We start from the raw sequence: 26,043 nt of genomic DNA on the forward strand, positions 1-26,043 counted from the left end.
TCAACCTTTCCAGAGGAATCATGAATATTGTGAACGGCAATGCCTGAAAATAATTTGATCATACAGTCATCCCAGTACAACAAATTAACACAAACAAGAAATCACAACTTGGGTAGTGAAATCAGCATTTTTCTTTCTTTCACCATTTTCATTTCACAACACATAATCATATTTTTACATTTTTTATTTCCATTATTATTATATACAAAGAAGACAAAAAATAAATGGCATTGCAGTCTTGCTGTGTACCAGCTTATTAAGGAGTAAAAGAAGATAAATAGCAAATAGATTAGTTATAAACAGAACCATTTCGTTCAGAAAAAGGAAAGTATAGCCTACCTTTGTAGCACCTGGTGGTCTGACACAAAAACTATGGACACTTGGCCCCTTGTTACCCTTTTTGCAGCATCAAGTAGTGGAAGTTGAAAATTTATTTGTACTTCTGCCTACCACAATGAACCTATTTATGCATAAATAAAGACTGTGCCATCTAAACATTATTAGTTAAGTTTTCAGTCCAACTTTCCTTTCATTTTCTTATCCATCCTTCTATTCTTACCTCTGTTATTTGATTTTGCATCACTGCAATGTTCCTCTTTATGCACAATATGTAAACTTGTCAGAAGGCAATGGTAGACTTATTCTTTTCAAATTATAGAGTTAACAGCATTTTTCCTCCTGCTGTAAGTCTTAAATGAGGGAAAGTTTTTCCAAGTTTAATCACTGCAATTATTTGTTGTAAAGTTTTCGAAAAATTATCTTTTGGAGTCGGATAAAATCTGAGTCTAACTGGTCGAGCTAAAATCCTAAATTTAATATTGTTTGGAAGCCTGTTGCCTTAAAATTGTCACATTATCGTTCTGACGATATTTTTCCCTTCCAGCTCATAAAAGAGTTTTCCACAACTGGTGCTGCCAATCTAGAACACGCTGATGTTATTTATGGTCATGCCACAGAAAGTAATCTTCATCCCCTCAAACTTAGCGGAGTGCTAATTTCATTAGTTGTAGTGCTTGTTTTACTGCCTTTCCATACCTCGATTGGTCTCTTCTTATGTGTAGTGTAAGCATCAAAAAGGGTCAGAGTATTGTTTTCATTTCATTGTAAATGTAAGTATTAAATCTGAACCTTAGATACCATTTTTAAAATCTGGTTCAATTACAATTAACTGTAAGTGAGTCTTGTGGAAAAACTTATCTGTTTAGAAGTCTAAATGAAATTGATGAACACAAAAATGAAGGGCACGTTGTTTCTTATAATCTTAGTTTGTCTTACCCAGTTTTATAAACACACCGTAGAGTTTCAGTCAGTTATAAATTACACTTTGTATTTATTTCAAGTAACTAAAGTTTGTTTCAGTTAACTCAAGTTTTCTACATTTCAGTCCAGTCCAGTAATTCTGTTATGGTGCATTTCATCTTGTGTTAAATTTGAGTCTAATTTGATCATTCTGAACCTGACTGGAAAAAGTCAAACCATCTATTAAAATCATGTTTTGAGGGGAGAGATTGTCCCTTTCTGGCACTTCCTTTCGTGTTATCATAAAGAACTGATCTAATATTATTATGGTACTGTTGAGGATCAGACCTGCTCTTGTAGGCTTTAATTATTATTGTGATACCTTATTTAATAAAGAACACTGAGCGTCAGACAGTTTAAAATGTTTTTACCTTTCAAGCAGGCGGTCCATGGCCAGGATGGCTTCCCCAGAACAAAAAACTCAAAATTCCAATTAGTTTCATATCAGAAAACCATTTAAATTAAATGTATCCTGCCACATATACCCTAATTTTTACATAACATGAAACAGACATTCATTTCACAAAAACAGACAGACAAAATGGACAAACATTGGCCACGTGAAACTTTGATTACCCTGTAAATACAACATTTTAGAGTGGAACCACTTTGTGTCACTTAATGGTTAAAAATAATTTCTTACCATTTTCTGGTGACTCGACAATTATTTCCAGGACCCAAACAAGCTCCATCAAACTGTTGTTTTAACTTGTTAAAGCATCTTTGTGGTTGAAACTTGCTAATATGTTTCTCCTCTCTGTCTCCAAGTCTGTTCCTACAGAACAAGCAGGGAGCTCATTTTCTAGTGATGTCTCAGTCATTCTCTCACTTCACACACACGTTCACACACTCTGGCCAATCAGGCGGTACAGCACAGTTTCCTGGTCCACATGAGAGCATATTTTGTTGTCTCTCAGACACCAAAGCTTATTCACAGTAGAGTTTATTCAGTGAGCTAAGGTCTGTTCGCTTATCATGTACAGTGCCTTGCAAAAGTACTCGGCCCCCTTGAACTTTTCAACCTTTTGGCACATTTCAGGCTTCAAACATAAAGATATAAAATAAACATTTTTTGTGAAGAATCAACAACAAGTGGGACACAATCGTGAAGTGGAATGAAATTTATTGGATGTGTCAAACTTTTTTAACAAATAAAAAACTGATAAGTGGGGCGTGCAATATTATTCGGCACCTTTACTTTCAGTGCAGCAAACTCACTCCAGAAGTTCAGTGAGGATCTCTGAATGATCCAATGTTGTCCCAAATGACTGATGATGATAAATAGAATCCACCTGTGTGTAATCAAGTCTCCGTATAAATGCACCTGCTCTGTGATAGTCTCAGGGTTCTGTTCAAAGCGTAGAGAGCATCATGAAGACCAAGGAACACACCAGGCAGGTCCAAGATACTGTTGTGGAGACGTTTAAAGCTGGATTTGGATACCAAAAGATTTCCCAAGCTTTAAACATCCCAAGGAGCACTGTGCAAGCAATCATATTGAAATGGAAGGAGAATCAGACCACTGCAAATCTACCAAGACCCGGCCGTCCCTCTAAACTTTCATCTCGAACAAGGAGAAGACTGATCAGAGATGCAGCCAAGAGGCCCATGATCACTCTGGATGAACTGCAGAGATCTACCGCTGAGGTGGGAGAGTCTGTCCATAGGACCACAATCAGTCGTACACTGCACAAATCTGGCCTTTATGGAAGAGTGGCAAGAAGAAAGCCATTTCTCAAAGATATCTATAAAAAGTCTCATTTAAAGTTTGCCACAAGCCCCCTGGGAGACACACCAAACATGTGGAAGAAGGTGCTCTGGTCAGATGAAACCAAAATCAAACTGTTTGGCCACAATGCAAAACAATATGTTTGGTGTAAAAGCAACACAACTCATCACCCATCACTCATCAATCCAACATCAAAATAGGGATGCCACACTGATGTTATAGTAACCATTCGGAGTATCTTGGAGCCTGGGCGTGAGTATGAGTGACAAAGGGAGAGTTCTTCACTGTGTGAAGACATTTTCTAATAATTTGAGTAATAGGGTATAATATAATTGTGACAGCCCACTCAGCCTTTTAGAAATATTGATGCCCTGTACCTGATATTTCTGTAAAGGAATAGTTGGAGAGATTACTTAGAGGAGATAGGCATAGCCTTTGATTTGTTACAATTAATAAAACAATCTGAATTTGTTGAGATCTTATTTATTAAGGTTATTGTCTTTCTTAAAGAAGGAGCAGTTTTCTTTTGCCTTTTTGTGCTGTGCTTGAAAAAGCTCCCAGAACCAAGGCTTGACCACCAGGCATCCATCAGTATGCCACGGTTTGATTTGTTTGCCATCTGAACTCTAACTAAACATTACAGTACCTTAGAAAATTATTGAGACCCATTTAGCTATTGCACATTTTATGTTACAGTTGCGAACTTCAGTTCCCTTCATTTCACGGGATTTTATGTGATAGACCAACAGAACGTTTTCCATTATTGTGAAAGGAAAGAATTAATTGGAAAAGTGGAAAGTGTGCCGTGCATATTTATTATCTCCATTTACCCTCATACCCCTAAATAAAATCAATCAACTTCCTTTTGAAGTATGGGGCAGTCTTGGTAGAGGCTGGAAAAGACGGTAGACTAGGGTGAAGGTTCACCTTCCAGACCACAACTCTAAACAAACATCCAAACCAAAGCTACAATGGAATGGTTTGGATCAAAGCATAGTCATGTGTTAGAATGGTCCAGTAAATGTCCAGACACAAATCCAATTGAAGAATCTGTTGCAAGACTTAAAAAATGGTGTTCAGCTGGTTAAAAGAAACATGAGACATAGAAAACTCAAAATATTCGCAGCTGTAATTACAATGAAAGGTGGTTGACTCACCATGGCCAAATTCATATGCAGGCACACTTTTGATTATTTGTTAAATAAAGAAATAAAAATCCAGTACTTGACAAAACATAAATATGAATACAGGCTCTTTACCTACTGTTGGTGTTGGAAGTGGTTTTGGCAGAAATAATACAGTATAATTCTCATGTGTGTCAGTCTCTTCCTTTATTTAGGAGAAACCATTTTCATAGCATAAAACATGCATTAAACAATATGCCTTGATTGCTTTCAGTTGCAGTGACATTTGATGTGTTTCGGCACAAATTTACTCTGTTCTGCAACAAGGTAATACATTCTGTGGGTTCCTGCTGAACTGACTCGTGCCAAAGGAGCCAGCTACACCTCAGTGTGTTTCTGTCCAGAGTTACATTCATACAAGTAAATGAAATATTTCAAGCATTTTTATCTTTTAATTTTGTGGTTATGGCTTACAGATAATGAAAACCCAAAATTAGGCATCTCAGAACATGTGACTACATAAGAACTATAAAAAAGGACATTTTAAACAGAAATGTCAAGCTTCCAGAAAGTATGTCTATTTCTATGCATTCCATACTTGGTAAGGGCTCCTTTTGCATGAATTACTGCATCAGTGCAGCATGGCAACCAACCACAATCAGCTTGTGGTTGTGCTAAAGTGTAATGAAGGCCCAGAGTGCTTTGATAGCTCCCTTCAGGTCATCTGCATTGTTGGGTCAGGTGTCTCTCATGTTCCTCTTGACAATACTCCATAGACAATCTACGGGGTTCAAGTCAGGCCAATCTGCTGACCAATCAACACCATGGTCATTGGACCAGCTTTGGTACCTTTGGCAATGTGGGTCGGCACCAGGTCCTGGTGGAAAATGAAATCCGCATCACCATATATATTATTAGAAGGAAGCATGAAGTGCTCTAAAAGTTCCTGGTAAGTGGCTGTGTTGACTGTGGACTTCCGAAAACCCAGTGGAGCAACACCAGCAGATTACATGGCAACCTAAACCATCACTGGCTGTGGAAACTTCATACTGGACTTAAAGCAACATGGATTCTGTGTCTCTCCACTCTTCTTCCAGACTCTGAAACCCGCATTTCCAAAATGAAATGCAAACTCTGAAAAGAGGACCATAGACCTCTGAGTAACAGTAACACATATTTCACCTCTTTGTTCCTCGGCCACCACATGTGGAACTGTGAAGTTTTTTTCCCACCATTTTGAGTTTTATATGGAAAACATTCCAAATCTTTATGTAATTTTACACAGAGACACCGCTGAAAACAAGGACAGGAGAGGTATGACTGACTTTCTGTTGAAGAATTTAGTATTAGCTGCAGGCTTGTCTCTGGGTTATTGGGAGATTTGGCAAGGTTAGAGTTGACTTCTCGGTCAGTTCTAATAAAGAAAAAAATGGTCCTACAGCTTAATTTTACCCTATACTTTCATTAGTAATTATACAAGCCAGTTTGATTTCTACAGGTTGGCGAGGCAGAGAAAAAGAGATGGGATGGATGTTCAGCAGGTTAGGGTGATTAAGGATCAATATGGAAATGTACTGACAGGTGCAGCAAGAGTGATAGAAAGATTGAAGAAATACTTCCAAGAGTTGATAAATGAGGAAAATGAGAACAAAGAGCAGAAGTAGCAACCATTGTGGATCAGGAAGTAGCAAAGATCACAAAAAATGAAGGAAGGCATTGAAAAAGATGAAGAGTGGAAAGGCAGTTGGTCCTCATATCCCTGTGGGGGTATGGACATATCTAGGAGAGACAGCAGAAGAGGTTTTGACTAGGCTGTTCAATGAGATCTTAAAGAGCAAGAATGTGACTGAGGAAAGGTGAAGAGTGCTGAAACAAATTTTCAACAAATGAGTTGTGCAGAATTGTGGCAATTACAAAGGAATAAAGTTGATCTGTCATACAATAAAGTTATGGGAAAGAGTAGTGGAAGCTAGACTGAGGTCAGAAGTTAATATCTTTAAGCAGCAGTATGGTTTCATTCCAAAGGAAGGTGGTGAAGAAACATGTCTAAGCAGGATGGAATGAGTGGAGAAAAGTGTCAGGTGTGTTGTGTGATAAAAGCACCAGCGCGACTGTGTACAAGACAGTGGTGTGACCAGCGATGTTGTATGGTTTAGAGACAGGAGGGGGTAGAGATGAATCACAATCAACTTTAATGACCACATTATGGGAGTTAAAGATGGTGAATACATCGGTAGAAGGCTGCTGAGGCTGGAACGGCCAGGCCTAAAAGGAAGACTAAAGAGGACATTTCTGGAGGGAAAGAAGACATGAAGATGGTGTGTGTGAGAGATGATGCAGAAGACAGGGTTAGATAGAGACAGGCGACTTGCTCTGGCGACATCTGAAAGGGAAAAGGCGAAAAAAAAAAAGTGTTGTGAAAGGAAGCAACAGACCACATTACATAACATTTGGACAGGCAGCCAAGAGATCCTTAGGAGGGGGAAAAAGTCCTTGGCAAGCAAATAAAGGACCTTACATGGATGAAAGAAACCAGGAGGCACAGAAAGGTGACTTTGATAAGTTTATTACTAAACCAAGCAGGATTTCAACAAGTTTTCATTTAAAACAAAGAGTTATGCCAGAAACAAAGAAAACATTTCCTCCAAAAGCCTGAGGGACATTTTTTTTCAGTTCTTTGCAGAAGCAACAAAACACATATGACCATTGTCCTTGGAGCACAGAGGTGCTGAACCCAAGAACATCCTCAAACGTTTCTTTTGCTAGTGAGACGTTAGCAGGACCCTATAGCTGACTGTCTTGGAGGCTTGAAAGGAACCAAACATAAAAAACCCTGGGCTTTCCTTCTCAGAACTACAAATGGTTTACAGAACATACACTTCACTTAATACAAAAATATTTATCTTATTTAGCTCAAAGCCAGGACAGAAATATAAACTTGTCACTTCCAAGAGTATGAGTCGTCTCAGGTGAACCATGCAAGTTTAGCTTCAACAGGTCAAAACCAGAAGAAGCTGAGGAGATGTTTGAGCAGAAATTAAACTGAACCGAGTCGTCGATGAATTCCGTATAGAAACAACAGGACTAACAGTAGCATCTTTGACACGAATGCTTGGTGAAAACAGTGTTCACATCCATACAAAAACTCACATGTCAACCAAAACTTTAAACAGGGAAAAAACTAAGGTCCACAACTTTACAATCTGTATGAACAGTACTTTGTGTTGTTTCAGCAACAAAACAGATGATCAATAAAATTAGAGCACTGCTCATACATTTTTCCTTTGCGTACTCGGGTGCTCAGGATGAAGCATCAGTCAGTTGGTAGCTGGTGTGTAATGTTCTGCAGAGGGTGTGAAAACTACTTTTCTGTGGTAGGATTAGTTCTGTGGAGGAGGTGGAGGGGGAGCAGGAGGCATGCCGAATGGTGGCATGCCAGGTACCCCCATGCCCATCATGGTGACAAAGTTAGAAGGGTCCATGGGTGGTGGTGGTGGCGGTGGGGCATACATCATGCCGGTTGAGCCTGGAGGTGGAGGGGGTGGCGGTGGGGGGGCTCCAGGGGGCAGCGGGGGCTGCACTCCAGGCGGAGGTGGTACCATGGATTGGGTTCCCATGGGTAGTGGTGGCTGGGCTGCAGATACTGCAGGCTGTTGGGGCTGCTGCCATGGAGGCAGGCTTCCGGAGCCAGGGCTGGAGGTCGTGGTGGTATCTGCAAAAACGTTGGACAGAGTTACATCACACAAGAGAACTGTTTGAACTCCTGTAGTTCCACATGCAATCTGCTGCTCACAGACTGGCACCAAGTTTAGAAAATCAACTACCTACATAAATATTGACTGGTTAGCTGCCTGTACTCTGATCAGACATAAACTCAGATGTTAATAAGAATGTTATTTACAACATGTAAAATACTAATTCAACTTGTGCACTTCCATTTTGAACAATAATCCAAGCATACCTGTCTATTAAAGAGAAGTTTACATAATAAGCCCTAACGTGAACAGTGACATTAAACATTTGTATAGAATTGTACAGGATATTAATGGCCATGAATTCAGGATAAAGGTGTGTAAACTCTTACTCTGTTGCCAAGGTAGTGGTGTACTGGTTCCCATGCTGCTGGTAGGAGGTGGGGGTGGAGCCTGCTGTTGCCATGGTGGCAGGGGAGCAGAAGGAAGAGGGGGCTGGTTGCCAGGGGGAGGCGGTGGGGGTGGCATTATACCCATTGGAGGTGGGAGCAGACCTAAATGGAAAACAAAAACTCCTAATTAAAGGTGCTTTTAAGGAAATCCTTTATTACATTTAATAGTTTGAATTCCAAAAGCTCATGTTCTATGGCAAACCTTTCAACCAAAACCAACACTGTAGTTTAGCTGAGAGTGGTAATGTGTTTATATGTTTAAAGCTGTTTAAATGTTTTAAACTGATCCAAAACTAATCTCAGCAGTTTTAAACAAGGCACTCAGTGTTTTGATTGGCTGCTTGACTTGACCAAAAAAAAAAAAAAAACATCAGCTCTTTCATCTGGCCTGGTAGCTAACTGGTGCTGAGATAACACTGTTTAATTCATGCTAGGACCCGAGTTTGGGCAGCAGGAACTCAAACTGGTGCTTCTTATGTGCTTGGACCAATAAGCACTGGAACCTGTTTGGTGGAAAAGGCCATATATAGCACCTTTAGGATGTCGTTGAACAGGAAGAAATCATCATCTCTATCACATGACAAATCTGCAGCAACTGTGTGATGTTGTGTTAATAGAACCAAAATCTTTAAATCATCTAGATAAAGCTATGGTTTGGAGAAACAAATAAGTCCTGAAGGCAAAAGAGGGTTTAACTCAGTACTAGTAATGTGCACCTAGGAAATGCCCTTTTCCACTGGCTTGATTTGGCCCTTGATTCAAACATGCATTCGAGCGAGTGAGAGAAACATATGATGGAGTCCGCACAGTTGGCCGGAAAAGTCGCTCCTTGGAGCAACGACGAGGTGCAAGCTTTTTTGGCGATCATAGGAGACTGAATATTGCAGTCAACTATTGGAAAGATTTGAATTAGGTCCCATTTTATTTCTAAGTCTCTTAAAGGGAAAGTGAGATCTTTGATAATAATAATAAAATGGATGTCAAAATCCTACTCATCAAATCTGATTGTCAATGCAGTCAACAGATTTAATTCCCTGGCAATAGACGTGTTACTTCTTGTTTTTATAACGCGTTTCGGTCTTTTCTTCTTTACACGGGCGGTTGGATGTTTCATTCGCAGTTATGGAGCACGACACATGATGCTTTAAAGCCACGCCTCCAGGAGGTGTTCCCTTCAGCGGAGCGAAAGCGGGTCTGTGGAAATGCAACACAACGTGCAGAGGCGTGCGGAGCTGTTCCAGGCTGGCCTAACCGAGCCAGTGGAAAAGGGGAAAAAGTGGCCGCTGAGTATGTGGGGTAGAATGGTCCTTCTGAATTTAGACAGCTAGAGATTGTGATGGTCACAGATTTGGGTTTAACAGGTAGTTTTACTTCCACTGCAGGTCACTTCCATTGTGGCTTGTGTTTTTGTTTTGACTTTTGTATTTGGCCTGAAACCTCGGGGCCACCGTAGTTGCACAGTTCCTATAATGCTTAGAATCCTTAAAGCTTGAAAAATAAAACTGCAGGAGGGAACTGTTTTACTAGAGTTTGACTAATAAATGCCTGTAGGGACACATTCCAGAATTTAAGTTTGTATCTTACAAGACAGAACAAATTCAGTTCTCCAGCTCTAATTCAACAAAAATGATCAGGATAGAACTGCGTTGCACAAAAATCCTAAGTAATTGTGATTTTGGTTTTTAATCTTTATTCTGACCCCTCCCTCCCATTATACGTCACCTCAGTGGTCCTACTGGAGGTGAACAAGAGACAGAAAGCAGGTCATTATGTAAGGGCTCACCAGTCTAATCTGTTTGGCAGATATAAAACCTGACTGGTGGAAGGATTTCAATCAACACAAATACTAATGGAAATGTTGTGACTGTTACTTTAACAGTTAGTCAACTTTAAATTACTATAACAAAATGCCATCACAACAAAGAAACTAATGCAGAAGATGATGCTAAACAAACAAAACCTAAAAGGCTGTCCTAAATCTAGCTTGGGTCAGTTCTTACCCATCGGGTGTCCATGAGGTCCAGGTCCCTGGCCCATTGGAGGTGGAGGGGGCTGCATCCAAGGTGGAGGTAGGCCATTAGGGTTAGGGGGCATAGGTGGTCCTCCCATGCTGGGCATAGGGGGTGGGAAGTTTTGAGGGCCTCCAGGCCCAGTAGGCCCTCCCATCCCAGGGAAACTCCTGTTCTCAGTAGGACCAGAGCTCATCCAAGGAGGCCGGTTCTGTGGAGAAGAAAAAAATAAAAAAAAGTTCTATGTCAATGTAATAAAATTCACTGAGGATATACAAGTGTGAACGTGTGTCCTAAACTAACCGAAAGCTGCTGGTTATTGTTTGGTCCAGAGGCCCGGGGAGCTCCTGTCGCAGTGCTGGAGTGGGCTCCTCCAGAAGTTGGCACAGGGGCCTCCCCCAGCTCAGCCATGAGGGACAGATATTCCTTATCCATTCGAGCTTTGTCCTGGGCTGACTGAGGGGGTTCACCACCTGTTGCTCTCTGGGTTGCAAAGGTACTGCCCGACCAAATGAGAAACACTGTTAAAACATCTGCAAATAGTATAAACAAAATGCACCACTGTCTTGACTATTACCTGGTGTATTTGCAGTCAGAAGAAATATGACCAGCTCCACCACATTTGGTACAGAGGGTGGTGTTGGTGATGCTGCGTGGCTCAGAGTTCTGCCAAGGACGAAGGATCCTACAAACATGGACATTTTCTTCAGAGATGCTAAACCAAACAGAAAAAGGCTTGTATGGGTGTGACAACCATCAACCAGACCTGTTATCATCTTCCCTCAGTGTCCCGTTGAGTCTGGCCAGCTCCCTTAGCTGCATCTTCCGTAGATCATTCTGATCTTCTGGGGTTTCGATGCCTTGCTTCAGGATGTTGCGAATCTATGGACACATTTCTGTTAATTAATGCAAACAGTTCAAAAATACTGACAAAAATGGATGCCAAAGGTCTTTGACCTTGTTGCAGTTTCTGTCCCCAATAAATTAACGTGATGATCAGAAGATCTAACCTGTTCCACAGCCTTCTTGACGTTCTCCATGGTGTTAGCAGTCACCAGGGCGTGCAGGGGCTCGTCTTCACCAGGTAACATCTGTCCATCTTTGCGGCCAACTTTTCCTTCTTTCACAGAACCTTTTCCTCTGATCATGATCTTAGCACAGCATTCTTTCTCAATGTTTTTCAGTGTGTTACCACTAAAACCAGAGCACATCATCAGAATCTACAAGACTGTTATTTTACTTCACTCATACGGAGCGGTTTTAAGCATTTGGATAAAGGTATCTGAAGCAAGCAACACCAACCAATCAGGTCCAACTTACCGTGGTCCAATTAGCAGACCGACAAAGTTGATTTCAGGGTATTCGTCTTGGGGGATCATAACTTTGTCGCTTACTCTAGTGGCTGGAGGCCTGATGGGCACACATGGAAAACATTTATTGCGAGAAATGGAATTGAGTTTTCACATCATTGTGGCAGGCTTTCTGGGAGAGGTGTGCAGCTGACAAACTTTTTGACACTTAAAAAGGTACATTTTCTGAAACATGAAAACCTTTTATTTAGGTTTGGTCGGCACAGAATGCAACTTAAACGTGGTGTTCCATTTTGCTGCATCTTAATAAAGTATTGGGATGGGACTATATAACAAATAACTGTTAAATAACAAGGATCAGCATCAGGGGCACAATATAACTTTCAGATTTTTCCTACACAGACAACATTGACCATTACTGGTAGTTTTCATGAAGTCTATTATTGGCACCAGTGAGTTCGGCTCCCAACAACAGTTCCTGCTCCTAATGGGGTCCTATGGGAAAATGAGCTGTGCACATCTGATCCAGGTGTTCGTTTAGAGTACAACAGCTGTTTAGAGCCAATATTACACCTGGCATGCCTGTAATAAGACTGCCAGAAAACAAAAACCTAAACCTCTTCTGATCTGCGTCAGTACCATGCCCAAGTGCTACCAGATCACATAAACATGCTTCAATGTGGAAGTTGTTACAGAGGGAAGAACATTCAGCTATTTTCAGTATTAGAGTTAAAGAGAAGGCAAGACCTTCAGCAGACAACAGAAAGCTGATTTTTACGTTATGAGATGTGTTGGACTAGAAAATGCTAGTAGCCTTTTGAAAATCTCACAGTTAAGCTAAAGTTCTACTTATTCTAGAGAGAATACACAGAAACAGATGCCAACATTAACTGTGCTAATCACTAATGTAAGATGTGTAGCCCCGTTACCTTAGTCTAGAAATGATGTGCTGCTTGATTGTGTAACTGCTTTACACGCAGAGCTGCTGCTGTTCCCAATATAAATAATTTATCACTTATCCCAGAAACGGGGTTCTCTATACCTAATTAAATGTAACTGAATCATCCAGACACAAACACCTTTTCATCTCAAATATTACGTATGACAAAGGCTTATATTTTGAATGATCCTTGTTGAAAAAAAAACAAATACATTTATATATTTTGAGTTGTGATGTTCAGCTATAGCCTGTCCTGTAAATCTTTTTAGTTGGATTTTGTTTCTATAGATATCTCAGTTTTAGGTTTTCAGTGATGCAGAGAATACTTTTTAAATGAGAAAAATGTGTATTTGACTAAGACGGCACAAGGTTCAGTTTGTCCATAAAAATTGGTAAAAGCAGATCTAAAACCGGGCACAGAATCATTGATCACTGCATCTCTAGAGTGGCTCTTATCCAAGAATTTGTTTAATTCAAATCCCACGTTAGGCAGCAGTTCACAGTCAGCACCAAAACACCTAGATATTACTGTGTGGTTGGTATGGTAATTAAGTTAATGAGAATAGCTGCTGCTGGCAGCTCTATAAAACCAAGGAGTTGCTCATATATTTTTCTAAAAGCAATATGTTGATGCTCTACTTCCACAATTATTCACAGAAAACCCAAAAAATGCAGGTCTGCATTTTATTGAGCAAAACATCTGAAAGAGGTCTAAGAGGATCTACAGTGACTTTAATGTACATGTAGAACCTGCATGTTGCCAAACTCACTTTTCTCCAATTCAAAATGTTCCATAGGAATGTGAGTGGGATTACATTACATACTTGTAATCTGCTGGAGGCTTGAAGTCAGGGTTGAGAGCAATCATTTCTGTGATAAGGGAGTGGCGCTCCTCCTCAATCTTCTTCCGAGTACGATACTCACGGGTGTTCAGCCTTTTGCCCTCGCTGTTGTAGATAGGCTCTGGGGAGGGAGACCTAGAAGAGGCAGACAAAATACAAGACACACCACAATGACACCTTTCTAGAAGCTGAAGTACAACAATCTACAACCATACAGGCTCCCTAAAGCTGACTATGACCTAGTACAAGTTGTGACAATTTGCATCTTAATAGATTTATCTGGACTCATGGTCGGTGCAAAAGCAAAACTAATCTCAAGGAAGTATGCACCGGCAAGTAAAAGGTTAAGAGTCCAGTCGGTCATACAATTCAGGGTAAGGAGGCAGCTACCAAACGTGTTTAGAGGTAATTAACCCAGTAAAATGGAGGGGCATCAAAAGAAGAGAGAATAAAAAATAAGTAATAAATAAAAGCAGAACCAGTTTCAAGTCCAGACACACCCATTCCAAACGAATGGGTAGGTTTGCCCAAACTTTAGAGTGGTGCTGCATCTTAAATATATAAAGTAGGTCATAACTACACCTGCATACAGGATTTTTGGCCTACAGTAAAATACAGATGAAGGTAAAAAAAAAAAAAAACAAAGCAAAATTTGTAATCCTAGGGAGAGGCGCTGGCTTTGACAGGTGCTTGGTGCTGACGTGGTGGTGGAGGGCCGTACCTCTCCTTGGCTGCTGAAAACCTGTGTTGGTGTGTTAAGAAGGCCCTGCGCTTGAAAAAGAGTTAGATTGACGTGGGGTAATTTGGGTTAGAGAAAAGGAATTAGGATTAGATATCCACATGTTCCTATGCTCTCCTAAAAGAGAGCAACTTTTGTGTCCATGTGAAGAGTTGGGGAAAAAAGTTTTTCCTTTCAACTTCAAACTTCCAACGGTGACGACCTGTAACATCTCCCGAGCCGTTTCTCTTACATTAGACAAGGGGATGATTCATAGGAGAGCTGCAGTTCTTCTTATATTATGGATGCTGTGGAAATGTCCGAGAAGCTAACACAGTGTGCAAGTTCAAGTGACTTTAACTAGCAGAGGTCAAGTGGACACACTGAGGGTTAGCCACTTCCTGCAAAAACAGATTCTTATGACCCTAAGTTAAGGCTGACCACTTCTAAAACAAATACAAGTCTGGCTGTTTTCTTCCAGATCTCAAGAGTTGAGAGGGAAAAGTGGAATGAAGCCTCCTTCACTGCATGAAACTGTTTAAAGGTGCATGATGGGAAAAAAACTGAGATGACCAGCGACAAATTATTAGTTTTTGATTTTACTCACTGCTCTGTGGTTATAAAGTATCCTACTTGCTATGAACTCAAAACACTGACAAAAAAAATGTAAAAAATAAAAAATAAAAATTTCAGCATTTTAAATAAAAAGTCAAAAGGTTAATGTTTCTAAAAAGCCAAATAAGCCCAAATTTACCCTAAAAGATGTTAAATTCAATAAGCTTTCTGCCAAAGTCCTGTTTAACAGAAACCATTTACACATGTAGCACACTGCAGTAGGTTTACATAGCACCATAAAGCAGAAAACACCAGGAGGGTCAAACAGTAACGCTGTGGCCAAATCTGAAGCAAAACACTCCACCATCAAGTAAAAATGTAAAATAAAAAGGTGGTAATATTTCAAACCATTTTATCTGATCTGACACTAATTAGTTTTAATGATGATAGTTTTATAAAACCCAGAAATGAAACAGATAAAACATGCTTCAATACTTGCAGCTGAACCGTATGGTAGTTGTTTTCAACTAATTTCCTCCTGGTTAAGTTTAAAACATAAAGGTTAGAAAAAAATAGAATCCCTTTTAAACAGGTTGGTAATTCACGCAACAAAGAAGGAACTTTCCAATTTCTCAGGCCTACTTTCAGTGACAATTATTTATAATTTTCAGGTATAAATGTTGGATTTCGGGGACGTTTCCATTTTTGTTCAAGTTTAATAAGTTGCCCAAAAGCTGAATAAATGTCACGTGGGGTTCATTTCCAGCCTCTGTTACAAAGGCAGAGATATGCATTCTAGGTTTCACAGTCTTTCCCATGTTTTTCCCACGCTGCCTTAGTTTAATGCCTCACAGCATGAAATTGTTTTGAACCTACAGACTTCTCTATCTCTTTCCAGAAGACTGAATTCTATAAATCTATGTTATCTCAGAAACGTTTGTTTTGAAACTATTTTTCCTTTATTTTTCTGTAGCCAAACCACTTTAAAACTGGGCTCAGGGACTTTAACATGTTCTTTTTGCAGTGGCTATTACAGTGAGCGAGGTTTGTTTTATCAGTAGGAGGTTCTCTTGAGAGGTTATGAATTGTTAATGTCTTACCTGTATTAGATCATTTACATTTTTTATATAAACAGATAGCTTCAGCTTCCAGAAAAATGGCCAAATTGAGCCGAATCACGACCAGAACTGGTGTTTTCTTAAAAGGATTCATCTCAAAGAAGTTGAAAGCCATTCATGCAAACGGTTTAAGAAACATTTATACTTCTGTTACATTTGCACTGTCATTGCCAGCGAAATCTGTGGTCAGATTTACACTGAAGATCATGGTGGGTAGCAGCCCATTAGAAATAACCTTACACTGTAAAATAAGTAGTAAAAATGAAACCTTGATAAATGTATTTGGCCAGAATAACTGACAGAAATGTAAGCCTGTAAAAAAACCAATGACAGTGATGTTTGAACAACTTCACTTTTTACTTCACTGTAAATAAATGGGTTAAACAGGATCATTATAGGACATCACAGATGGTGTCTGTTGGCACGAACCACTCACCTCTAGGGCTATTTTTGGTAGTTAACTAATCTGTCAATATGTTTTTTAAAATCATTTCTTCAGCCCAACTTGCTTCCTGTGAGCCCAACTTCTGTTTCTGTCCTGGAATATATTTGAATGTTTAATATTTTAAATATAAATTCCTCACAGTAAAATCTCTACACGCTTTAACAGCCACTGCAGTAAAGTGCTTTTTACAATTGTTAGGAATCTTTGATCATGTCCAATTCAAAACATAAAACACATGGGTCAAACCTAAAAATTGTTTTATTCTACCAGGAAGAAATTCTTTTAAATAGTTTGTAAATCACAAAATGGATTATTTCAGTAGTATTTGGGGTCAAGCAAGAAAGCTGCAAAAACACTGATTCAAACATAGGCTTGATTATTCAACAGCAAGCAAGCACTCTTTGCGTTTTCATAAATTTACTATGGAGTAATTCCGTTTGGTTTGGACCAGTCCAAGTATTTTTGATATTGAACTAAAGCTGATCAAAGGTTGTGCAGATTCCTTTAGAAGTGAAATGACCCTTTACTTTTGCTGCTCAAAGGCAACAAATCAGATGCCAACTTCAGCAATTTTCCTGTTCATTTGTTTTACTATTGCTCCTAATGCCTTGGCCAACATCACTGAAAGTGTTTCTACTGACCAACCATTGTCCATTAAATCTTGTTAAAACTTGCCTAAAATATAATGTAAAAGCATCTAAAAACTGGAATGTTGACTAACTTTATGCACTTCTATGATGCCATAGCCACATTAAAAGCCCTCCCATGGAGAAAATCCTGTTCCCTACAACTTCCTTAAGTGCATGTAGTGATAAAGTAAAGCATTTGAGGTTCTTCATATTGAGAAACTAATGTAGCCCTACTCACACCTCATGCCACCCCCACAACTGCTTATCAGGCCACAACAGGAAGTGAACTAAACTTAGTGTTTTCCTACGATAATAAGGATTTTTAAATACTAAATAGCCTTAGGTTATACAATGGAAACTCCTAATACTAACTTTTCCTCCAAATAAAACTGTTTAGAGGGTCTTCTGCAGGGTGGATCAATAGTGGGAGCCCTACATGCACACCTCCTAGAATACACTCCACATGTTGCTGCTACATCTGTCCCCACTTGTCCTGGGTTTGCCACACAAAGACTGGAATAGTCCATGTGGTCAACTCCAGAGGTGTGTGCAATGTTCGAAAAAGTGCAACTTGTTGTACAGACTGATTTTAACTGCAAGTCACTGACAGTGATCCAAATGCAGCTGCACTTCTATGCGGTTATGCAAGCAATCCCTGCAATTTTTGTGTGTTGCACTATGGACTTTATGGAGAACTCCCAATTATATCCTACCTTAAGTTACAATAATATAGTGCTTGTTCCTCATTTCACAATGATAGCCCACCTCTTAACCAACTTCATGTCAGACAGGCAGGTGTTGCAGAGAAACCATTTTAATTGTCTTTATAGTTTAATCATTTTGCCTGATGCAATACTTCTAACAATGTTATGATGCAGGACTATTTGGCAGGGCTAAGGGTCAGAATCAATCATTTTAATTTCCATTGTTTTCAACAGGAAATCAAATTCCCATACAATTGTTTTAAGATACAAGTGCATGCTCCACTTCAGTTTGTATTCAGAGGTTCCACTGTATATCTCATTTCCATGACGACATGTCATGATGTTTTTTTCCCTCCAGGCAACACTGGATTTAAACCTAAAATCTGCATTCAGTCTTTAGGAAATAGACAAACTTCATTTTTAGCTTTATTCACATCCATAACCATGAACGTTTAAGAGATTTCACATTAAATTTTATGGCCATCTTACTTTAGACCTTAACCCATTGATAAAAATGATTAGTTTGGTTTTTTTTTTTAAATCTTGTAATAGTCGTTACAAGAACAATTCTATTCTTTGTTGCTCAAAATTATTTAAAACATCTATCACCTTTTTGGACCTGAGCTCTCAAACAAATCAATACCTCCATTTTTCTAAACACTGTTACTGAGGAGAGAGATAACTAGACTCAACACCTTTTAAGCCAACGCTAATATAAAATAAAACGAACAACATTTATAGTGAAAAATCAAACATTAGTCTTCCAAATAGGCAAGAAGGTAGAGAAAGTGTTACTGTTCGAGGGTTTAATCTTTTCCAACCTGTCCTCAGGGTTAACAGGGATTCCCAGGTCTCCTGTACGCAGTTTACGAGTCAGGTCTTCAATCTGCAGTTGGACTGGAAGAATTCAGGTTAGGAAAGAAAACAAGGATGGAGAAAAATGTGGTTACCACAGCAACATCAGAGAGAAATCGCTCAGCACTTCAGAGAGCAAAGTCTCAATCACTACTGCAGTAAAGACAATTGGTGAGTCTGTTAAACAAAAAGGGAGATCAAATAAACATCTGGTAAGACTAAAGCAGAAACCTGGAGTTCTTTCTGGTGCTACTCACACATTGTAATCACAATGAATATGCCTGCGAGGTCATTTCAATTAGGGTTACAGACAACCAACCTTTTCATCGACAACGATTAAGCATGAGAACATGTCAGTGATGAAACCATGATTCCTAAAAATGCCCGCCATCTCATCAATACTTCAAACAAGGCTGAGGTTGCCTTCCATGAGAACAGGTTCACTCTGTTTAAAGGCTTAGGCATTTTAAGGACGAACTTGGTCAATTTGTTTTGCAAGTTTCAATAACAAAACAGGTGATTACAGTTACTTTTGGCACTCCACAGATCTAACACTGAGGGGCTGCTGTGACACAAAGACAAATCTCGTATTCAGGAGGCAATGAAGAAAAGAATAGATCAGACATTTCATGCACATTATGAGAAACGTAAAGGAGTATCCCCTTGAACACAGATTCATTAATCATTTAAACGATTACTCTGAGTTAATGAGGTGGATACAGTTCCTGCAGCTTGCTGTTCACAACAATTTCATTCTGAAACTCTTGTTTTAGGGGATCTACTTAATGAGCAAACAAAACTAAGTGTGACAAGGAGGGGTGGATACAAATGGATGTTTACATACCAATGAAGAACAACCATTAATAAAGAGAGGACAAAGTCAATATTGATGTTAGTTACAGACAAAGGGACCCGTTTGATTTCTTTTAAACAAGAGGGCATTTCAGCGTAGCGGCCCGCTACGCTGAAATTAGGCTGATACGTTAATTTTTTATGAGCGCATCAGACATCTGGGCTCCCTCCGTGTTGTTTTTATGTCGGCTGTAGCACATCTCCTCCCACTTCCTTTCACCCTATGATCCTGTGCGACCGCTAACGGTAAAACTTTCTAAATTCATGTCAGCTTTGAAGGGTGGGTATAAACGGTGTCATATTATGACGGGCCAGCAGCAGACAAACGTTTCTGCCCCCCCCCCCATTGACACGCTCCTCATAAAAATTCCTGGTGAGAACCCTGTTATCGATTTCAATAAATTTGGTCAACACTGACGTGATTCAATATAAACAAATAGTCTCATCTTTCATTTTTGTTCAGCCTTCTTATATTTACTTTCTCCAAATATCAATGATGTTAATCATTTGTTTAGAGTACAAACTGGTTCGGGGTTCAACACTGCACACATTCCATGTTCCTTAAAGCCAATAACTGGACCACAGACTGCTGATTTAGCTCCATGCATGGGGCAGTGATGATGATGTGCTGTGTGTGGCAGTGGGGAGGGGGGTGGCGGACTGTTCAGATCAGGCAGTAGCTTTTATGTGCCATCACAAACTCTTGTTAATGGGTGTCCAGTGGTATGCAAACCATAAGGCTACAGAGCACAGAAGAACCACTTGCAGAGAAATAAGCAGAACATCTTACATCAACAGAGAATTATTGCTCATTAGGATTTTTTGCCTTGTCTCAACAGCTGCAGCAGACTTAAATGTACCACTTTAGTGAATAGAACAAGGATATATTTATCACTTTAAAATTTGAATTTAAGTTCTTAGTTAGGGCATCTTAGAACACTCCAGCTGTTGGGAACTCCGCAAACAAGAAGTAAAAGATTTGTGACATCAGAAAACAACAACCTTAAATAAAATTAACGAAGCATAAGACAAATACCATTTACGGCAATCTTTGACAGAAGAGAATGATCATTTACCTATATAAGCTCTCTCCTGATCTCGGGTGAGTCCAGGGGGAATGACGGTGGGCATTCCCGGTATGACCGTCTTCTGATCAGGGGTCTCACTACTCCATCGACTCTTTTTCCTTTTCTTTTGGCCAAAGTCTATCAAAATAAATCCCAATAAGACAAACAATAAAGCGTTAAAGGGCAGGATTAATTTTGACACTCTGTACTTTTATCAGGAGAACCCTAAAGGAACCCAAAACATGTCAAAAGCACAGTCACAAAATAAGAAACGGGCCTTTAAGAAATCAGGATTCTTTAAACAAGTGAAAAACAGAGTAAAAAAAAAAAAACGCATTTGATTTACCTAAAGATGAGCAGAATTTTGTGAAACTGTACAGTTTGTTAACGTGTTAAAATTCTACGAGAGGATTATGTGGTCCAATGCAAAAAAAAAGAAAATGGAAACATTTTTTTCATCTTATTTCAAAATCTAACAATAATGCGCATGTTGCTTACATATATAAGCGACATAAACAGAGTGTCTCGTTATTCTGCACTGCTGTTTATACTGGTAAAAATATTCTACAACAGAAGGACGGTTATAAGACAAATAGCATGTATTCCAACTACTGAACAAGCTTAAAATTCAAAAACTATTTTCTGAACGATAAAAAGCACTTATCAAGGTTTGAACTATGTCAGCTTTGGTAATTTTGGGTCAAAGCTTCTCACCAGCTTCAATATAAACAGAACATACTTTTAGCTTCTAGAATGCTGTAACGGTGTTCATTTCTATCCTAAATACATGATCTTGGTGTCATTTCAAGGTTCTTTTAATGGCATTTCAAATTGAATTGTTTATTCTGATCAAACGCAGTCCAGAATCCTTTAAATACGTCAAATAGTTCTTTACTAAATGTACCGTATTGATGCTAACTTCCGGGTCATGACGTCTAAATATAAAACATTATACCGCTAAAATACATTTACCTCACCGAAAATCGTTTTAAGCGGTTAACAAAACGTTGCATTAATGTTGGCACATCTTACGAGTAAAAGAGGACAGGCCCGCCTAATGACATCACGGCTGCAAATTTAGCTAAGCAACGTTAGCAGGCGATGCGGACTCCATTTCATGAAGGCCGGGCCTCCTGCGGGGCCTGAGCCAGAACATGTGGCTAACATGGTTTCAGTGACTTACCCGGGTTGACCATCCCGGATCCCGCCGCCGACTGTGGCTGAACCGGAGACGAAAAATTGGCCCCGGGATTAAACTGGTGCGCTTGAGAGAAAGTTGTGTTCGGCATGGAACCCGGGTAACCCTGAAGAGAAGGGAACGACGCAGGGGGGGCCGGAGTTGGCATCAACCCGTTGCCTGCACCAGGCCCAGCTTCAAACCCGCGTTTAGCACCGATACTGGGGTGCAACTTCCCGAGGGGAGTTGCATTCGCTCCAGTGGCCATTGCAAATAAAATGCCCGTTTAAATGGCTCTGAATCGATTAACCACAAGTTCTCTCAAGAATAAATTAATTTAAACTGCGTAAACCTCGAATAGAGTTATCTGCAGCACCTGTCCCTATGCTTTAATCAAAATGGCGACCGACGGAATTTGACAAAGCGATCCGGGATGACGCGTCTTAAAAAACGCATTCCTATTGGCCAGTCGAACTCTTTTATTCTGAGATGTCATTGGCTTACTAAACTGTCTTTTGTTTCCTTAAGAAGATATACATCCTGTGACCAAAACAAATCAACGGGACAGAAACAAAAGGGGTTTGTGATGAAGACCACTGCAATCGTATCTATGTACATTAAAAACAATTCATTTCATTTTTTCTGGTGTTGGAATACTACAGGATAACACATTTCACGCAGAAATCATCCGGGAGGAGGCTCAGGGGACGGCCCAGGACACGCTGGAGGGACTATGTCTCTCGGCTGGCCTGGGAACGCCTTGGGCTCCCCACGGAGGAGCTGGAGGAGGTGTCTGGGGACAGGGACGTCTGGGTGTCTCTGCTGAGTCTGCTGCCCCCGCGACCCGGTCCCGGATAAAGCGGAAGACGACGAGTACGAAATAAAAAATATTGAAAACGAATGTCCACAATAGCAGATAAAGAAACTAACTATACACAAGTAAGATTAGACTATAACAGAATGTCACTTAGGGATCACCGTGGATTATAGGGTCCTATCATATTACAAATTCTGTTTTATTTTTTAAACAAACTGGAAGGATAAAGTCTGAAAATATGTTTGACATTTTCTAAACATTTTGACCAAATGTGTCACCGATTGAAATCACTTTCTTGATACTCTTTCATTCATCTAACGAAAACATCCCAGCTAATTAACTATAGTAATATTATGTTCATTCAAAAGAGATGTCAGCATGTAGAGTCAAGGAAAATCCCCCCTTCATAAATTCTATGACCATGGGCATCTTGGCTGCTTCTCTGATTAATGCTCTCCCTGCCCAGCCTGTCAGTTTAGATGGACATCCATATCTTGGTAGGTCTGCCGTTGGTCCATCCTCTTTCCACATTCAGATGATGGATTGAACAGGGCTGTGGGATATGTTCAAAGCTTGGGAGATTGTTTTAGAACCTAACTCTGCTTTAAAAGGCTTCACAACTTGCTCCCTGAACTTCCTGTTTGTTCTCTAACAAACCTTTGAGGCCTTCACAGAACAGCTGCTTTAATACTGAGGTAACATTACATGCAGTTGGACTTTATTTACTTATTAAGGGACATCAGTTGTATTAGATCAGATTAACTTTATTGTCCAAAGGAAATTTATCTTGGATACAAAGACACTGCTGCTTACATATAAAATCCACAAACATCACATCACATTCACACTTATATCCACTTTCTCTCACTAAATATTCCAGTGGGAGTAAGTGGTCGAAGCATGAAAATTATAATAGGATGTAAATAAAACAAAAATATGCAATAAAAAAAAAGATCCTATCCTATTGACATTTACTTGTCCATTCTGCAATCACAGTTTAGATTTTTGTTGCTGTTTAAGGCTTTGATGGAGAGTGGAACAAATGAGTTCTTGTAAAGGTCCAATCTGCATGCAGGAACTCTGAGATGCCAATCCCAAGGAAGAAGCTGATACTCTAGTAGGGTCTGAGATCATTTTCTGGGCCTGTCTGGTTATTGTTTTCTTAAAGGTGGGATAAAGTGAGGGTCGCTGCTCGACTACCATCAACTTTATAGGTCTTTGTGTTAGGAGGGTGAGCTGGCTCTTCATTTGGGCAGACAGGTTACCGAACCAGGTTGAGATGCTGCACCTAATAATACTCTATATTACCACATTCACAGTCACCTTCTGACTGACACCGAAGGCCCTCAGCCCGCAGAGGAAGTGCAGTCGCTGCTGGACCCTGGTGCCGACATAGTCAACCTGAACATTTCATGTTAGTTTATTGTCTATTTGTATTCCCCGGTATTTGTACGGATCCACTGTAAGACTTGTGAATGAAGAATAGTGGGTTGTACAACTACAGGTCCTTCTCAAAATATTAGCATATTGTGATAAAGTTAATTATTTTCCATAATGTCATGATGAAAATTTAACATTCATATATTTTAGATTTATTGCACACTAATTGAAATATTTCAGGTCTTTTATTGTCTTAATACGGATGATTGTGGCATACAGCTCATGAAAACCCAAAATTCCTATCTCACAAAATTAGCATATTTCATCCGACCAATAAAAGAAAAGTGTTTTTAATACAAAAAACGTCAACCTTCAAATAATCATGTACAGTTATGCACTCAATACTTGGTCAGGAATCCTTTTGCAGAAATGACTGCTTCAATGCGGCGTGGCATGGAGGCAATCAGCCTGTGGCACTGCTGAGGTCTTATGGAGGCCCAGGATGCTTCGATAGCGACCTTTAGCTCATCCAGAGTGTTGGGTCTTGAGTCTCTCAACGTTCTCTTCACAATATCCCACAGATTCTCTATGGGGTTCAGGTCAGGAGAGTTGGCAGGCCAATTGAGCACAGTGATACCATGGTCAGTAAACCATTTACCAGCGGTTTTGGCACTGTGAGCAGGTGCCAGGTCGTGCTGAAAAATGAAATCTTCATCTCCATAAAGCTTTTCAGCAGATGGAAGCATGAAGTGCTCCAAAATCTCCTGATAGCTAGCTGCATTGACCCTGCCCTTGATAAAACACAGTGGACCAACACCAGCAGCTGACACGGCACCCCAGACCATCACTGACTGTGGGTACTTGACGCTGGACTTCTGGCATTTTGGCATTTCCTTCTCCTCAGTCTTCCTCCAGACTCTGGCACCTTGATTTCCGAATGACATGCAGAATTTGCTTTCATCTGAAAAGTACTTTGGACCACTGAGCAACAGTCCAGTGCTGCTTCGCTGTAGCCCAGGTCAGGCGCTTCTGCCGCTGTTTCTGGTTCAAAAGTGGCTTGACCTGGGGAATGCGGCACCTGTAGCCCATTTCCTGCACACGCCTGTGCACGGTGGCTCTGGATGTTTCTACTCCAGACTCAGTCCACTGCTTCCGCAGGTCCCCCAAGGTCTGGAATCGGCCCTTTTCCACAATCTTCCTCAGGGTCCGGTCACCTCTTCTCGTTGTGCAGCGTTTTCTGCCACACTTTTTCCTTCCCACAGACTTCCCACTGAGGTGACTTGATACAGCACTCTGGGAACAGCCTATTCGTTCAGAAATTTCTTTCTGTGTCTTACCCTCTTGCTTGAGGGTGTCAATAGTGGCCTTCTGGACAGCAGTCAGGTCGGCAGTCTTACCCATGATTGGGGTTTTGAGTGATGAACCAGGCTGGGAGTTTTAAAGGCCTCAGGAATCTTTTGCAGGTGTTTAGAGTTAACTTGGTGATTCAGATGATTAGGCTCATAGCTCGTTTAGAGACCCTTTTAATGATATGCTAATTTTGTGAGATAGGAATTTTGGGTTTTCATGAGCTGTATGCCAAAATCATCCGTATTAAGACAATAAAAGACCTGAAATATTTCAGTTAGTGTGCAATAAATCTAAAATATATGAATGTTAAATTTTCATCATGACATTATGGAAAATAATGAACTTTATCACAATATGCTAATATTTTGAGAAGGACCTGTATATCAGATGGCACCCCTCTATCTATTCCTCCTCTTTCTAGTCCTGCTCATGAAAATGATGCATTGCTAAAGTAATAAAAAGCTGTTTCTTAGATCCTAGTCTGTTGATTTGGCTAGATCCTGGAAACATGTAATAAATTATTTCTGCCTCCATAATTCCTAAAATGCCTTTAAATAGGTTTTGCTCCATTTCAATTTTGTTCCACCACTGAACTCTCCTGTATGAGTCAATCAGCTATTAAACAGCTTCTTAAAGTAAGGAGGATTCCAGGTTGAACTAAGGCAATATTTGTTTAAAGTCTTTAGTTGAATCTATGAAAAATTCAAATCCACCAGAAAATAGGATTTTAGCTCCAACAAAGGTGATTACCAAATAATATTTAGCCAATAAACTGGTATGGAGGACCCCACAGAATGCCTGGAGAACTATACCTAAAGACCACCATGAAAGATTATAGAAACACCTGGCTAATTGGATGGAAAATACAAAGACTGATTTATAAACCTCTGTGCTGTACTGAATGGTTTACTGAATTTATTATTAACCATTTTCTCTTAAAATTTAAGAGAAAACAACAGCAGACAGAAATACAAAGAGA

The 26,043-nt window shown here is 39.9% G+C and overlaps 1 protein-coding gene across 1 annotated transcript; it reads right to left on the bottom strand.

Moving 5' to 3' along the window:
- Positions 1-6,702: 6,702 nt before the first annotated feature.
- sf1 (splicing factor 1) lies at positions 6,703-21,935 on the bottom strand. Its single transcript, XM_047385326.1, has 12 exons — positions 21,524-21,935; positions 20,350-20,478; positions 18,388-18,463; positions 13,380-13,532; positions 11,626-11,715; positions 11,316-11,499; positions 11,072-11,187; positions 10,883-10,990; positions 10,609-10,804; positions 10,297-10,516; positions 8,237-8,398; positions 6,703-7,864 (listed from the first exon to the last, which is right to left on the bottom strand). Exons 1-12 carry the CDS (start codon positions 21,783-21,785, stop codon positions 7,533-7,535), a joined length of 2,028 nt encoding a protein of 675 aa, XP_047241282.1. The 5' UTR covers positions 21,786-21,935; the 3' UTR covers positions 6,703-7,532.
- Positions 21,936-26,043: the final 4,108 nt, after the last annotated feature.

Source organism: Girardinichthys multiradiatus, chromosome 14 (genome assembly GCF_021462225.1).
Source record: "Girardinichthys multiradiatus isolate DD_20200921_A chromosome 14, DD_fGirMul_XY1, whole genome shotgun sequence".
NCBI classification, from domain to species: Eukaryota; Metazoa; Chordata; class Actinopteri; order Cyprinodontiformes; family Goodeidae; genus Girardinichthys; species Girardinichthys multiradiatus.

Bases quoted from the DNA above. Each gene is read 5' to 3' on its own strand.
- sf1 (XM_047385326.1), bottom strand. From the start codon at position 21,785: ATGGCCACTGGAGCGAATGCAACTCCCCTCGGGAAGTTGCACCCCAGT. The intron at 10,805-10,882 runs GTAATAGTCAAG...TTGGTCGGGCAG, and splicing joins TCTGACTGCAAATACACCAG to TACCTTTGCAACCCAGAGAG. The intron at 8,399-10,296 runs GTAAGAACTGAC...TTTTCCATTTAG, and splicing joins ACCTCATGGACACCCGATGG to GTCTGCTCCCACCTCCAATG.